Below are 11,734 nucleotides of genomic sequence, written 5' to 3' on the forward strand. Positions count from 1 at the left end.
GTCTCTCCTCAACCACCACCAGTGTGCAGCATCCACTTGGATGTTTATACCTGATTGGATTACTTAACCTCTTTTCTTGTTGTTATAGTACAAACACTTTTGTCAAGAGATCCAGACCAGACAGTATCGCTCTCTGGAGGTTCTCCTAGGTTCTGAATATGGTCCTCCAGCTGACATCTGGAGTGTGGCCTGCTTGGTGAGTCTACAGCTGTCGACTGTGTTTTGTGAAATAGATTCATTCTAAAAGAACATTTCTTCTCGGGTTTCAAAAGTGTACAGCTGTTTAGCACATGATTGGATTACTTGGATTACGTAATTGTAAACAGGCATTGATCTTGTTGTTTGTAGTTTTAAGCCACATTAATGAAAAATGTGGCTTTTTTTCAGTCTTCCCACATTGTGACGTAGACATGTGGGGGCGTGTTAGAACGAGCCGTTTTAGGTAGGCGTGGTTGACTCTTAACTTTTATAAAGAATATCTCTTTGAATTTGAACCAATAGTGTTTCACAGCGTTTAGTAACACTGTTTATTTTATCTGTATTATTTTTCAACAGGCATTTGAGCTTGTTACTGGTGATTCCTTATTTGAACCAAAAGCAGGGCCGAATTTCTCCTTAGAGGAAGGTAAACTCTTTAATAGCCATCATCAATCTTTTTATTGGAGAACTTTTAGATTTGTGGGATTGACCATTTCTGTTATTTTAGACCACCTGGCTCATATTATTGAGCTCCTGGGTATGATCCCAGTGTTAGTGGCTCTGTCTGGGAAATATTCCTATGAGTATTTCAACCGCAAGGGTGAGTACAATACTAGATTTGTCTTTCCTAATTCATCTGGCTGTGGCAATGATTTTATGTTTATTACAGAAATAAAATGAGTCTGTTATTCTCCAACAGAAGTATTACAGCATTCTTTGTGCTACTGTTATTATTAACTATGATTGTTTTTGCACAGGTGACCTGCGGCGAATAGCCGTCCTCCGTCCATGGGGGCTGTATGAAGTGCTGGTAGAGAAATATGACTTTCTCCTCAGAGAGGCATCACTTTTCTCTGATTTCCTGTTACAAATGTTGGACTTCCTGCCAGAGCGGAGGGCAACAGCAGCCCAGTGTCTCAAACATCCCTGGCTAAAGCTGTAACCCTCTCTGGCTTTTTTACTTGAATAGGTTTCTGTTCATGTCTGTTCTGTGTGTGTTGAATGAAAAGGCCATGCTTCCAAAGTTCTTACCCTCATGTCGTCATGTTCCAAATCTGTATGACTTACTTTCCTCTGTTGAAAACCCAAAAGATATTTTGATAAATGTCTCTGTATTAAGAGTCAATGAGGGCAAGTAAATGTTGAGTGAACTATCCCTTTAAACATGGATGGCTGGGTCTGTAACATAGATATGTACATAGCAAAGCTTGCACAGCAAATGCATTTAAAGCTTTGGAATGTGTTCAATCGTCTGGTACATACATTCCACTCTTAAATAAGGCCTGTAGTGTTTCTATGCATATGCTATGATGATCATATGAACGATCAGTTCTCCTTACTTGAGTAACATTGGTGCTCTGAGATGTAAGTAGTGTGTTCTGAGTTTAAATATATTAAACAAACCAATAGTTTTTAATCAATGTGTAAAGAATGAACCTGCAATGAGTGTTATGTCTTTAGATAAATACATGTTTTTTAAGACACTTCACTATGTTCACTTGTCAAGGTGAATCTTAACGTCTTTTATAAATCTGTTTGTCCATCTGCATAACATTTTCAGATTGAAATTAAACCTACATCATTTATTAAAGTAATACTATACAAAGAAAACTAATAATAAAGCAATTGATCTTAATAACAAATTACAAAAACAGAAAAAAAATGCCAAGAAAAGCTGGTTAATAAAAATGCAGATTTCTAGAATACTTGATTCTGATTGGTCAATCAGAGGTCAAATACTTTCTGATATCCTACTGACACTACTTTCATGTCTCTTGTCACAATGGTAGCTTTAACATAATGCACAGTTAAGATTATAAAATAATTTCAACCTCCGGCTCTCTCAACAGATCAATAGACAGAGAACGACAGTTTCCTACTTCCTCCTCTGTGCTGAGTTTGATCTCTTCTTCATTGTCTTTGTCCTCCTCATTGGCAGCAAGCTCTTTGGCTGAGCCGATCTCTCTAGCCCCTCCATCTTTATCTGATTCTGTTCCTTTTCAGACCATCTGTAGCTGTAATAGTTCATGATGAAGAGGAAGATACCTCCAGCCAACATCATCATACCACAAGCAAAGTACATGTATTTACAGTCCATGAAGATGTCCACCAGAAAACCTGAGGATAAAAATCTGTGAATAAACATCCTGAAGATTATAACACAGAGAGATATGACAGTGAGGATCTCATTGTAGGACTTACCAGAGATGGGTGGCCCCAGCAGGACAGGCCCACACTCTATAATGGTAGCAAGCCCAACTGCACTGGAGAACCACTGGGCTCCCACCAAATCCATGAGTATCTCAAACAGAAGAGCACACACCATCCCAAATGCCAGGCCAAAAAACACCACCAGGCCACTGTAACCTGGTAAGAGCGAACACATCATATGGCACAGGCCATTATATGTCACAGCGAAGCTGAAGAAATACTGGATCTTGGGTCTGATCCATCTGGTGTTGGCGATCAAACCCGTTCCTGGACGTGCAAACATGTCTACTAGAGCGAATATGGAGAGCAGGAATGCTGCAGAGTACTCATCTATCCCCTGATGCTTGGCATATGGTGCCAGGAAGACAACTGGAGCAAAAAAATCCAATAAACATGAGCACATTCCCTACAAGATAGATTAGGACGCCTCTGTGCTTGAAGAGGGAGACATCAATGATTTGGTTGACATTTGCGGCACAGCCTGACTGCTTGGACTTGTTTTGTCCAGCTGTCTGAGATGTGACGTCCAGTTTCCTGCATCGTTCTTATCAGTGGTTTTGCTCACTGGCAGTTTTAGCTGTTGAGCACCACTCCTCTAAGGATGAGGAAGCTTCCTCGCCATCCAAAATGGTCAAAGAGAAACTGGTTGAGGGGAGCCAGGGTGGACAGGAAGACCGATTATGGTAAGAGCTGGTTGCAGGTTAAAAGCTAAGCCAAAGCCTGAAAAACAAAAGCATTTTTATGTGAATTTTCATTGAGTTAACATTTGACAAAGTACATCCTCTGCTTGAGAAGTACAGATGTCTTGATAAAATAGTACTCCAGTAAAAGTACTCTACTAAAAGTACTCTACATCTGTCTTCAACATTGATGGTAAGTATAGCATTTTATATACACATTTACACACTCACACACACAATTTAAAATGTAACTAAATAAGTAAGTAATAGCAAATGATTGAATTGTATAGTAATAGTAGGACTTGCATACCAGTGTTGTTTTAGCATTATATTTATACATTTATAGTATTTATTAATATTTTGAATAAGCTTTTATTTTTACATGTAATATTAGTCATTTTATTAGTCCTTTTTATTCGTTTTTCTGTATTTATTTGTATTTCAGTTCTAGCTTTGTTTTAGTAAATAAGAACTTTATTTATTTAAATTAGTTGGCAATACAACATTTATAATTTTCAATTTAAAAAAAAAAGTTTTTCATATATTTATATTTCTTCTTTTTTTTTATTTGTTTACATATTTTTATATAGATGAAATAATTTCTACTTGAGTTTTAGTAAATCCAGTAAATTAACTTAAATTTATTGATGTCATTCAGTTGCCAAAGCAACATTTATTTACCTTTTTTTTTTGTTTACGTCATACATTCTAATATTCATGTTTTATTTTATTTCAACTTTTTTTTTTAAATGGCAAAATTTTTTTTTTTTTAAAGTTTAGTAAACAATAAGTTGAGCACCACTCCTCTAAGGATGAGGAAGCTTCCTCGCCATCCAAAATGGTCAAAGAGAAACTGGTTGAGGGGAGCCAGGGTGGACAGGAAGACCGATTATGGTAAGAGCTGGTTGCAGGTTAAAAGCTAAGCCAAAGCCTGAAAAACAAAAGCATTTTTATGTGAATTTTCATTGAGTTAACATTTGACAAAGTACATCCTCTGCTTGAGAAGTACAGATGTCTTGATAAAATAGTACTCCAGTAAAAGTACTCTACTAAAAGTACTCTACATCTGTCTTCAACATTGATGGTAATAATAAGAAATGTTTCTTGAGCACCAAATCAGCATATTATAATAATTTCCGAAGGATTATGTGACACTGAAGACTGGAGTAATGATGCTGAGAATATTTTTAAGTATTACTGTCTTTACTGTATATATGATCCAATAAATGCAGGCTTGGTGAGCAAACTTTTATATATGATGTTAAACAGTTTAGAGTCTCATAACACTATGAATTATTCAGCACTAGTGAGCACACTGGAGCGCTGAGAAACAGTTTACTCCCAATTGACTCTTTTTGAATCAAACAAGACAGATTCAGTGATTCGTTAACTTGCTTCAAGTGCTTTAAGTGATTATTGAATTACTGAGTGCTGCTATTGGAAGAGTCAAATTCACAAATGAATCATATGCCATATGTGACAAGATCAAAGAATGATTTATTCAAAATCTCTATTAGGTCTCAGATCAATTAAAACATGGAGATCAAACAGACAGATTTGGCCTTGAGGTTGTTATGTTTGATCACACTCATACAGGGGAGGAACCCCAGTGCACTGGTTTTGCATGTGACTATGCAAAATTATACTAAAAAGATCACAGCTCTGGCTCATTGTGCAACCATGGGGACAAAGTCATCTTTGATTTGGGCTCCTACTGTTATTTGGTTACTTCTAGCACACATTGAACTGCTCTGCCTGATTGTGGGAGTACCTAGAATGCCAAGCAATGGCGCAGCTTTCCAAAAATGACGTAAGTATATATATATTATCAGGCAGAACTAAGTAATATGCGTTCTAACCTCCTGCATGCAAGGTAGCCAGCATGATGGAGGAGACCCAGGCTATCTCACTGTAGGAGATGGAGAAATACTCCACACTGGATTTCCTTGAAGTAGATGGTAAGGGATTTGGGGAAGGCGTAAGAGAAGCCGATGGAGATGAAGGGTCCAAACACCACGGCCCAGCCCCAGCCTCCATCTGGAGGGGTGTAGCCCAGGTTTGTGGTAGCTGGTGGAGGCATGTTTGCTTTAGTTCCTCTCTAAAATAAAAAACAAAGTATGACTTCATCAATATTTTTCATTAAAAGAACAGAACACTTGTTTACATTCACTCAGAAATCCTTCAGAAACTTTCTAGTTGATTGATAAATCTTTGTAGCCTACACATTTATTTATTGATATCTACATTTCCACTAACTAAAAACCTTCTAGGAAAACTATATAAATGTCTGCAAAGTATAAGAGACTCTACATCAGTTAAGAGGCAGCTGTTCTTCGTGTCCTGTTGTTTCTTTTTTTCATCTTCTTATCAGGTCTCTTTTTTGTAGTTCTCCATATCATGTGAAATGCCATGCCAGAGAGAGAGAGACTGAAAGTGTGGTTATATTTCTCAAATTAAATATATTTATGAATATATAAGTATAGCATTTTATATACACATTTACACACTCACACACACAATTTAAAATGTAACTAAATAAGTAAATAATAGCAAATGATTGAATTGTATAGTAATAGTAGGACTTGCATACCAGTGTTGTTTTAGCATTATATTTATACATTTATAGTATTTATTAATATTTTGAATAAGCTTTTATTTTTACATGTAATATTAGTCATTTTATTAGTCCTTTTTATTCGTTTTTCTGTATTTATTTGTATTTCAGTTCTAGCTTTGTTTTAGTAAATAAGAACTTTATTTATTTAAATTAGTTGGCAATACAACATTTATAATTTTCAATTTAAAAAAAAAAGTTTTTCATATATTTATATTTCTTCTTTTTTTTTATTTGTTTACATATTTTTATATAGATGAAATAATTTCTACTTGAGTTTTAGTAAATCCAGTAAATTAACTTAAATTTATTGATGTCATTCAGTTGCCAAAGCAACATTTATTTACCTTTTTTTTTTGTTTACGTCATACATTCTAATATTCATGTTTTATTTTATTTCAACTTTTTTTTTTAAATGGCAAAATTTTTTTTTAAAAAAGTTTAGTAAACAATAACACCACTGTTGCAGACAGATTGTCTCTTGATAGGCTTTCACCTATAGCAGGTATGAGAATATTCATAATTATTGTGTTGTTTCATATCTAATCCTAATGGTGATTTCAGACGGAAGTCTTTTCCCTTTCTCTCCGGTAGATGTCAGTGTTGTGTTAACACCACAGAGCAGGCGGCGCTGTTTGCGGCCTAGTGGAAGCTTTTGCTATAAAGGCCTAAACACACTACATCTAATATACAGTCGCCTTAAAATGTAACAATGTCTTCATGCAGTTCGGAGAATTTTACTTTAGCGCACCAATATTGCTATGAATCTATGGCATCTGTCTAGCTCTTCTACTTTGAGAATATAGTCAGATATATTTTTCATGATATATGCTTTTTCTAAAAGACCGTTTTCATTGAATATTCTTTTTTTTGCTTCAGGTTTTAGTTCATGTAATCTGTTTTGTCAAGTTACAAGTGTATTTCTTTTGGATTTGCACTCATTGTTCACATTAAAGTAGCATAGTACATAGAATGTTTCTCATTTTAGGTGGAATAGCACATCTGCTTTACATATTGCTCAAGAATCGGTCGCAGTTCAAGCACAGGAAGTCTATGGTGGCTGCACTATTTTTGCTCAGGACTCATTTTCACTAAAGGAGCGTCTCCTATTTCTCAGCCGGCTCCGGTGGGGGGAGGGATTAAACATGGGCCTGCTCCGCACGGACTCGAGACAAACAAAAGCGCTTGAACGCCAACTCCCACCAAATTTCCTCCACAGCTAAGCGACACTCAGCTGCCATTTCGCAGCGGCTCTGCGGAGAGCAAGCAGGTTTTTTGAGCGAGTGAGGCCTAGTTCTCTCTCTCCCTCTCCTCTGTGCTCTTTCCCGCACTCACTGCTGATCCTGCCAGTGCCGAACAAAGGTAATTACTCAGGAAGCGCTGCGGCCAATCAGAGGAGGCCTTACATCCTGCTAGTGGGAGGGCAGCCAGTCACGGCCCTGCTCTGATCAGACAGGCCTGAGCTCTGAGAGTGGAGAGGAGAGCCCTCCCTAGGCTGAGGCTGTCCTCCATGTTTTATAAGCATTGACATTACACTGTTTCAGCCATGCATCCACAGAGGTAAGCTTGATGTTTTCTTACGTCTGTCCTTTCTTGTCATTGTACTGTTTTCATCCACTGCTAACACTGTGAATTGCAGATTTGATTCTCCAGTGACTGGGGAGGCCTAGCAAAGGCCTGTCTCTCAGAAAAACAGGGCAGAGGAGGAAGGAGGTGGGGGAGAGGGCCAGAGAAGGGGGGTCAGGCTCTCTCCCTCTCGCTCTCCTGAGCTTTGGCCCGTGTGCTGCTCGGTCACATGGTTACACGGCAGACGAAGTCAGCTATCACTCATTGCTGTACTGACAAACAGCTCAGTGACAGTCATTTCTGGATATGTAGGGCCCTCTGTTGATCTGCCCCACGTAGGGGGTGGAGGATCAGGGGGGTGGGGTGTTCGGGTGATGCACTTTTTTAAGCTGATTGCCTGTCCCATTGTCTGTTTGTGTCACAAGCCACGCCATAGAAAATGGAGGCATCTGTTAAGGCCTTATTAGAGAGCTGAGAGCCCCAGCTGTGGTCATTTTACACAGGGGCAGGATGGGTAATTCAGGACATGAGCTACCAATGAGGAGATGAATGTGAAACTTAATTTTTTATATTAAATTCCCTTTTCAGTGGCAGTCGTGTTTGTTTTATATTTTCAGGTTATAGTTTTAGCTTCAGGAGGGACAGTAAATTACATTCTAGTGTCATTCTTCATTTAGTCGGTGGTAAAGCTATTTTTTTGTACTGTTTTTGAACACATCCTTAAGAAAATAATTGGTTTTTCTGGATAGTTGTATTTTTGCTAGCATTTTTACTGTCGATCATATTGTGGGTGCAAGCATGAGTTAAAAAATAGTCTGAGACACTATTTTTTCATATGCATATGCAGCTTTTTCAAGCATTAATTATTTTTGGATAAAGATTTGATCAGATGTATACAAATCATGCAAAAACTTTATACTAAGGAAATGGGCAAATAATTTGTCCTTAGGCCAATAATTAGCATACGTACTCTATGTAATGCCCCCAGACAGCCACATGGCAAAAAGCCATCGAGTTCATCAGAATTCTGATCGACTTCCATTTTCTTTATGAGCAGATGTTTTTTCCATTGCTTTATTGCAAAGTTAGCATTATCGCCACGTTTCTTTTTAAACTTAAAGTGTGTAGAAACAAAACCGATTCTTGTCATAGAACTGCCTATGGTGTAAAACACCAATTTTAAGAAGATGATTTGGATGATATTTACATATTAATCATCTCCTTTATGTTTCTTCAGAGATTTATGTTGAAATTAACAATAAAATAGCACTGCCACATACACACACAGCTGCTCCCAAGGACAAAACAAGCAAGCGCAAACCACACGGGACCAAAAGCCTCCTGCCGCATTCCCAACGGATCCTTGGCCTTTCTAATGATATTTATGGCTGCGTAAAAAAAAAACGTATCATATTTCACCTGTATATCAGTTATATCACTATATACCAGTTGTTGTAATTAAGAACAATTAATTTAATTGCAATCCCAATACAGTCGACTAGATCTTTATATATTGTTAGCCCAACTTTTATGGGAAAATGACTGGAGGGTTTTATGTCGGTACGGTACAGCTCAAGTTTTGTGTGTTCCCAGGGAGATTATGCCACTGCGATTGGGATTCTTGTCAAGGAAACAACATCATAAAGGATTGTGATGACTGGCTTCGTGCCATTTGGAGGAAATGACCGGCAGTGGTCTGACAAGGCTACTTTGCCTGCGTTATATCAGCAAAGAGCAACAAGTCGAATCGTATCAACATCGGCAACTGTGACAGGAAACAACTTTGTGCTTGTAAAGTCACTGCTTGGCCTTGAAATGATTCACAAAGTCACCGTGAACCACAAAGCTGCTCTTTTTAACAGTTCAAGATTACAATCTGGGAGAAAGGTTTGCCTTGTCTGAAAGGCAAAACGTTTGTTTGCATGTTGATACTCAAGTGCATTACCGCTTCACTTGTTTTTCTCAGATGTGGCTCTTGAGACTGACCTATATGCACGGGTTTCTCTGGTTCTCTCTGTTTACTGTAAGCTCCTGTGCCATGGACGTGCCAGAGCCCGTGTCTCTGGCCTAGAGGGAGGGGGAAGGGGAGCTCGAGCAGAGCGGTGGGGGAAGGGAGGCACTCTCATTTCCTGCGAAGAGAGAAAAAAAGACCTCGGCTCATTCTCTGACCAGTTATCTCCACATTCACCGCTGCCTTTCTCTTTATTTGGTCTGTTTGCGAGGACCTCTGAGTGTCTCTCTGCTCAGATCGTTCTAGAAGACCCGGGTTTGGAGACCGGTTTGCTTGCAGAGCGGTGGTTTTCTTTCTCTTCATTGGATCAGCTTCAGGACTTCCTGTTTCTTTGATTTCAGTGTAGAGATCTGGATCTTCAGCCACGCAGTTGGCTTGACATTGTTTGACCCTTCTGAAGCGAGCAGGAACAGAGAGGCCTGGTGGATGGGAGTTTTTGACGTGACGTGGCCATAATGTGACATAACATCCATGCGGCTCCTTTCGGCCTCGCATTACAGTCAAAAATGGAGAGCCCTCAGGCCCTGGGCTACACGCTTAGATGTGCATTTCCCACCTCAGACATTGCCTGTCTTATTTAGGATATTCTTTCTCCAGGCTAATGCCTTTTATTGTCGTTTCTGACATATTGTTTATGATTTTTACGAACAACCTGGAATATTTTCTTGTGAGAAAGGTGAGTTTTATTCATCGCCACAGAAGATTGTGCCATTTTGGATTTTTTTTTCATGAATTTCATTGTCCTCTTGGAGAAATTCTCTGAATATCTAAACAGTGAAAGTACATGGATTTTTTTTACGATGTCAAGCCGTGGCCCCGTCAATGACAATTAGTTAAAAGACTAAGGCCTCGTTGTGGCCTGATGATCAATCCTCTCAATCGTGCTCGTCGTTCTCAACACTGGTCCTAATCCTGACCTCATGTAATGGAGAACCGTTGCCAGCTTCTAATCTTTTCTGGTCTTTTCTTCTGCACAAAGGCCGGGATCAAGTCCTCGTCGTTGTAGGATTGTGTTTGTGCCGTTGTCCTCTTCTCTTTCACCTGTCATTTATGAGCTTCTTTTTGGTGCCCGTCATTTCCGTCCTACCCTTGCGGATGAGAAGGTTTTTGTTGATTGATTGACCGTGGTGGGTTTCCCCTGTATGAGGTGAATAAGGCCTCATTGTGGTCAAGATTCGTGTGGTTGAGTGTTAAGTAGAGTAGTCACGACTTTTTGTTGTTGTTTAATTCTTCAGCTTATCAGTTTATTTTTATTAACTGTTCTTAATTGTTAAATGTTTCTGATCAGATTAAATTACCACTAAATGTATTGCATCTATTTCATTATCTCTGTCTTAGATGTTACATTTGATCAGGTGATAATGTTAAATAGTAGCACTACAAGATCAAATGTTAAGTTAGAAGCATAGATCTTTATTTGCAAGTGTTGGGCCACATTCAAGAAACTTGAACAGAACAAATTTTTATAGAAATCTTTCTTAAAACGGTCACATTGATCGTGTAAGTCTCAAAGCGCATATTTAGCAAATTTGTTTTGGGTTGTCTTGTCCACTGAATTTTTACTGGTTAGAAGTACCTCTTCACAAAACTGTTGGATATATTAATTGCGAAATATGTTTGTATGTTGCACAAATAGTGTTTTTTCAGCAGCACGTACTAAAGGCCTTAACATGCCAAAAACAACACAATGTAAAAATTTGAACTGCACTGACCAAAATTTTCATCTGTCCGATGAGATTTCATTATAGGTGGGGCTACTCAGAACAACGCCACAAAAATTGAACCCAAGTGACGAATAAAAATGTGATGTCGCTCGTTGTGGTAGTGGCTGGTTAAACGGCATTTACGCTGACAATAATATTAAATCATTGGAGTTCTTCAAATCTCTGAGCTGTTGTTTTTTTTTAGTCGTTCCTATTTTGCAGCAGTATTCAAATGTATCATGTGGCGAATCGCTCCTATTGGTAGTCGCTGTTTATTTGCGTGCATGTGGCGAATCGCTCCTATTGGTAGTTGCTGTTTATTTGCGTGCATGTGGCGAATCGCTCCTATTGGTAGTCGCTGTTTATTTGCGTGCATGTGGTGAATCGCTCCTATTGGTAGTCGCTGTTTATTTGCGTGCATGTGGCGAATCGCTCCTATTGGTAGTCGCTGTTTATTTGCGTGCATGTGGCGAATCGCTCCTATTGGTAGTCGCTGTTTATTTGCGTGCATGTGGCGAATCGCTCCTATTGGTAGTCGCTGTTTATTTGGGTGCATGTGGCGAATCGCTCCTATTGGTAGTCGCTGTTTATTTGGGTGCATGTGGCGAATCGCTCCTATTGGTAGTCGCTGTTTATTTGCGTGCATGTGGCGAATCGCTCCTATTGGTAGTCGCTGTTTATTTGCGTGCATGTGGCGAATCGCTCCTATTGGTAGTCGCTGTTTATTTGCGTGCATGTGGCGAATCGCTCC

General features: G+C 38.9%; 2 protein-coding genes and 1 pseudogene across 2 annotated transcripts in view; 2 read left to right on the forward strand and 1 right to left on the reverse strand.

Moving 5' to 3' along the window:
• The window catches only part of LOC107551506 (SRSF protein kinase 3-like), a 6,976-nt gene extending 5,835 nt beyond the window's left edge, over positions 1-1,141 (forward strand). The window contains exons 8-11 of the mRNA XM_016233122.1: positions 89-196; positions 556-625; positions 707-799; positions 957-1,141. Of these exons, the coding sequence (XP_016088608.1) occupies positions 89-196; positions 556-625; positions 707-799; positions 957-1,141 (456 nt within the window). The remainder of the gene's footprint in view (positions 1-88; positions 197-555; positions 626-706; positions 800-956) is intronic.
• An 871-nt stretch (positions 1,142-2,012) lies between these two features.
• Positions 2,013-3,087, reverse strand: LOC107551507 (monocarboxylate transporter 2-like; annotated as a pseudogene).
• A 3,540-nt stretch (positions 3,088-6,627) lies between these two features.
• The window catches only part of LOC107551546 (protein kinase C-binding protein 1-like), a 39,556-nt gene continuing 34,449 nt past the window's right edge, over positions 6,628-11,734 (forward strand). Inside the window, exon 1 of the mRNA XM_016233184.1 lies at positions 6,628-7,263. Within this exon, the coding sequence (XP_016088670.1) occupies positions 7,250-7,263 (14 nt within the window). The 5' untranslated portion in view covers positions 6,628-7,249. The remainder of the gene's footprint in view (positions 7,264-11,734) is intronic.

This window comes from Sinocyclocheilus grahami, unplaced genomic scaffold (genome assembly GCF_001515645.1).
Source record: "Sinocyclocheilus grahami isolate Dianchi unplaced genomic scaffold, SAMN03320097.WGS_v1.1 scaffold426.1, whole genome shotgun sequence".
In the NCBI taxonomy this organism is placed as follows: domain Eukaryota; kingdom Metazoa; phylum Chordata; class Actinopteri; order Cypriniformes; family Cyprinidae; genus Sinocyclocheilus; species Sinocyclocheilus grahami.